The sequence below is a fragment of the Penaeus chinensis genome, chromosome 24 (assembly GCF_019202785.1).
Source record: "Penaeus chinensis breed Huanghai No. 1 chromosome 24, ASM1920278v2, whole genome shotgun sequence".
NCBI classification, from domain to species: domain Eukaryota; kingdom Metazoa; phylum Arthropoda; class Malacostraca; order Decapoda; family Penaeidae; genus Penaeus; species Penaeus chinensis.
The window spans coordinates 16,015,891-16,020,890 of NC_061842.1; the positions used below are offsets into that span (position 1 = coordinate 16,015,891).

Sequence of the window (5,000 nt, forward strand, 5' to 3'; positions counted from 1 at the left end):
TTTTGTTTCTGTGCCGTATCAGAGCCTGACGTTGGCGACCATGTTTTAATTTCATGGTTGTACAAGGGAGTGTACGAAGGTGGTTTCCCGTTGCCTTCCTTCGGGTGATTGAAGAGTTGACCGTCTCTCTTCTCTATTAACACCATACCCCTGTATTAATAAATATTGAACCTGAGACAACTCCAACTACTACACCTCAAGAATCAAACCAGTGCCATCACACGAACTCACCACAACATTACATCGGTGACAAAGTAGTGGGGTATACTTACTGATATATATTACAGAGAGAGAGAGAGAGAGAGAGAGAGAGAGAGAGAGAGAGAGAGAGAGAGAGAGAGAGAGAGAGAGAGAGAGAGAGAGAGAGAGAGATAGGATGAACGGAAAAAATCATACACACAAAAAAAACAAGCAACTGACACAACCCATTCTCCTTCCAGATTACGTCTCGGGCTGCAAGAACTTAGACGAAGGCAAAAGAGAAGAAGCCATAGCCTCCTTTTGTCAGTACACGGACTTGATAACTCAGTTTCTCGCCCCGCCCTACCGAGAGCTCCATCTGGCGGTGCAGTCACTACGACTCCTGGTGGCGGCCAGAGGAACTATCCACACCGTTAGTCCTGTAAATAAATAATAGATATCTAAATTTATAGCTGTGTTGTAATATCTAACGCGTCATCTGTCTGACAGCTGAATTTTTTTTTCTGTTGATATCGTGATGATGGATAATAGTGAAAGTTCCTGATTGCCTGTAGAGGCAGCTGTACCAGTGAAGGAAATGTCCAACTGATTATATTCATTACATTTATTATGTTGATCATTTCATAAAATAAATCGCAGTTATTGTAAAATTATGTATCGTTTGTTCTTTCCTCTTTGGCTGGTGATTTTTGGTTATATATTTTCAGTGTACTGATATGTACAAGAATGAAAGGTTTCGTGACTGGTAAAAATTCAGCCATGAATGATTTCAGTTCATTATTGTCATTATTATTACTACTGTTATTATAATCATTACTATTACTATTATTATTTTACGCATGTGGGCTAGGGAACGGAATGGTTTGAAAATAACTTTTAGCGCACTTATTCCATTATTACTTTTTCGGGTTGGCGCCCCCTTGGCTTCCAGGTGGATTCCTAGCGCCCTATTTTTTTGGGTATACTTCAAATTGAAAGCAAGGTTAAAGACAAATATCTATTTCACAAATAAAACCTTATGCACTAAACCAATTCATTTAGCAGTTTTAGCTGTATCAGCAAAAGGTAAAGGGTAAATCATTTCACCAATAATCATAGGAACATGGTACATTGTCTTTACAGTTATTATTATGGGGTGGATGTGCTTGATATATATATATATATATATATATATATATATATATATATATATACATATATATATATACATACACACTGCTGACTTGTAGTTCAGTCCATGCATAGTCAAAGGTTATGGGAATCCACCCTGTACAAAACAATCCACTGCCTTGTGGTATCTATAAGATGAAAAGGCTTCGGGATTCAACCCTTAGGAAAATGCCATTGCCGGAGTTCCGAAGGAAGTTCTCGCTTGCGACAGCTTGCTCCTCACAATCTTTCGCCCAATTGACTCCACCTATACGGGAGTGGGTAGAGACAATACTGCCATAGTCGACATCAACTGAAGGTGGCCGTCGATATATATATATATATATATATATATATATATATGTGTGTGTGTGTGTGTGTGTGTGTGTGTGTGTGTGTGTGTGTGTGTGTGTGTTATTCTCAGACAATCACAATCATAATAATTCTAGAGCAATTAAAAAAGTTCAATCACAGTCACTCCAGAGCACTTCAGTCGTTCCTCCTGGGAGCGCCGCCTCTGCCTCCCTCGTTGGCGCGCTACAGGCAGAGGCAGTTGCAATCATGGGAGCCCTAGCCCACGCGTCCCTAACAGAGAGGAAACGAGAACCTCCCCCTCGGCCAGATAGTACTCAGACACCACAGGCTATGAACCATTGGCACTCTCTGAAATAATCAGCAGAGGTACCGAAGTCATTCTCCACAGAATGCGCCTAGGTCACCACTGTGCATGGCAGATTATCACAACAATTAAACGCGAAGAGAAGTGCTGCATGCACTGCGGCGAATCAAACGCCACACTAGTTCACTACTTAGAGAATTGTAAGCATATACAATTCCTGAGACAGGGACCCCCTACAACAGCCGCCGTGCTGGTAAAGAGGTTGTGCGATATGCTTACACCATGGCGGCAGGAGCGCCTGCTGGCAATCCCACCGCCACGGTAAGCACCGAGTGTCAGACAACCAAATGAGACAGCCGTAAAAAGCTGACACAGGCCGGGCCATATTTAGAAGGCCCGGGCGAAGCTAGAACTTCGCAAATCATAAACTAACTAACTCGTTGGCGTCGACCGAGCGGGAACGACTGCGATCCTGGCGACAGCGTGCGTGTTTCCACGTAGGTAAGGGAAGAGGTGTATGTGTGAGCGTAGGTGCGTGCTTAAGTGTGTCTGTGTGATTATTATTATCATTATTATATGTTTTAGCGTGTGTATGTGCGCTAGCATCTGTGCATGCGGGTGCGTGTGTATGATATATCCCTTTCGTATGCCTTATAGTTAATCATATAAACATAACACGTTGGACAAAATGATATTCCACGGGGTATACATCCATAATAACAAAAACTTACACGCCAGGTGCCAGGTTTTACTAGACGCAATGTGGAAAGTACACAGCGCCGCGCAACTGAATTGGTGTGTGTGTGTGTTTTTGTGTGTGTGCGTGTGTGCACATGTATACATACATGCATACATACATACTTACATACATACATACATACATACATACATACATACATACATACATACATACATACATACATACATACATGCATACATACATACATGCATACATACATACATACATACATACATACATACATACATACATACAGACAGACATACATACATACATACATACATACATACATGCATACATGCATGTATGAAAGCAAGGTTAAACACAGAGATCTATTTCACAAATAAAACCTTATGCACTAAACCAATTCATTTTGCAGTTTTTGCTGAGTCAGCAAAAGGTAAAGGGTAAATCATTTCACCAGTAATCATAGGAACATGGTTTATTTATTTGTTTATTTATTTATTTATTTATTTATTCATATATATACACATACATATATTCATCTGTATTGTTTGTTTATATCTGTATTTAAGATAGATAGATAGATAGATAGATAGATAGATAAAGAGAAAGACTTATCAAATCGTCCCTTTAAATATTTCACTTTTTTACACTTTATAATTCATACTTTGTACTTCAGAAATTATATAACGAAACTAGGCCTTAGACAATAGCTTATTCAGAAAATCAAGAATCCTCATTCTACCATGGAAGGCGAAGTACATTTCATTTCGTATTGATTTTCTTGCGATCGCCCTCACTTTTCTCTCCTTCCGCCCTCGTCATTATCTCTCTCTGCTGTAGTCATATTTTGCTTCTCTGACACCTTTTCGTGCATTCTTTTTGCATTTGTAATTTGGGGAGATTTGTTTTCAAAATCAGGATTCAATGGAAAGTTTCTCACTAGGTCTGTAAAACGGAACTCGGGCTGCCACTCGCAAAAATCACCCTCCGTGTTGAAAACGTTTTCCATATAAAGAAAACTCAAGCTACGTACTAGTTTATTTAGAGAACACTACTGGCAGCTGCAGCAAGAGAAGGCTGACTTTCTGCGAAAAGGAAGAATTGTGTCGCCCCTGCGCCAGTGTAGAAGACGGAGTACAGCGAGGACGCCACGTACGGCTCCCTCGTAATCCAAGGCGACCGCCACACCTTAGCCGTGGGCACGCTTGCATACTTCGAGGTGAAGATCGACAAGAGCTTCGGTGTGGCCAACAGGCACGCGCGGGGCGGCCAGTTCCAGAACCACTTCGCCAGGCTGGCGGAGAAGAGCCGCCTAAACCACCTGAAAGCGGTGTACGATCGCATTGAGTCCCTCCCTGGTCGAAAGGGTCGCGGTGACCGGTCTCGGCCCCACGAAGAGCCAGTTCCTGGAGCATCTCCCTCACGTGTGGAGCTCGCTGGTGGACAAGCAGCTGGTGACCACGACAGCTGTGGGCACCAGCGGAGTCTAGCAGGTGGTTGGCCAGCTGAAGGAGCAGTTCTAGTCGTCCTCGGAGGCCGAGAGGCAAAGGCTGAGGCAGAGGGAGAGGAAGGAGAAGAAGAAGAATCAGAAGGGCGCCCAGAGAGGAGGCGGGGGAACCAAGCGCTCGGATGAGAGGAAGGAGCGAGAGGAGAGGAAGCAGAGGGAGATGGAAGAGAGGAAGAACCGAGGGAAAGACAAGAAGAAGCTCGGAGGAAAGAGCAAGTCCAAGAACCACCAGTGAGCAAGTCCTACATTGTACACATTGAGTAAAAAAAATCTTAAAAAAAAACATACTAAATGTGTGTAAAAAAAGAAAAAGAAAAATAATAAAAGTAAAAGAAAATCTATAAAAAATATACATACATCATAGAACACACATACGTGTTTGTGTGTTTGTGCACATGCGTGCGTACGTGCGTGCGTCCGTGTGTGTATGTGTGTGTGCGTGTGTGAATGCGTTTGTGTGTGTGTCTATATGTGTTTGCATGAATGCGCGCGCACATTATAATAAAAAAATATAATTATAATAAAGATAATAACAGTAATAGTAATAACAATAATAGATACAATATCAATACCAATAGTAATGATTATATCAGTGATGACAATAGTAATAATAAATTTGATCCAGGCATATACATTTTCAGATACAAACTGTGATATTAATTGTTTTATTAGTTCATGGAAATTTGCAATTAATTTTATCGTTTCATAGAATATTTCGTTCTCTTGTTTTACCCGGAAAATGTGGAAATAAGCAATGTGTAATGAATGGCAATCCCACATTGTTACTAATTCCTGTTATTGTTGGCATTGCTATTATT

General features: G+C 41.3%; 1 protein-coding gene across 1 annotated transcript in view; it reads left to right on the forward strand.

Moving 5' to 3' along the window:
- Positions 1 to 854, forward strand: part of LOC125038226 (SET and MYND domain-containing protein 4-like) — a 9,129-nt gene extending 8,275 nt beyond the window's left edge. The window contains exon 14 of the mRNA XM_047631649.1: positions 441 to 854. Coding sequence (XP_047487605.1) covers positions 441 to 634 — 194 coding nt within the window. The 3' untranslated portion in view covers positions 635 to 854. The remainder of the gene's footprint in view (positions 1 to 440) is intronic.
- The last annotated feature ends 4,146 nt before the right edge of the window (positions 855 to 5,000 follow it).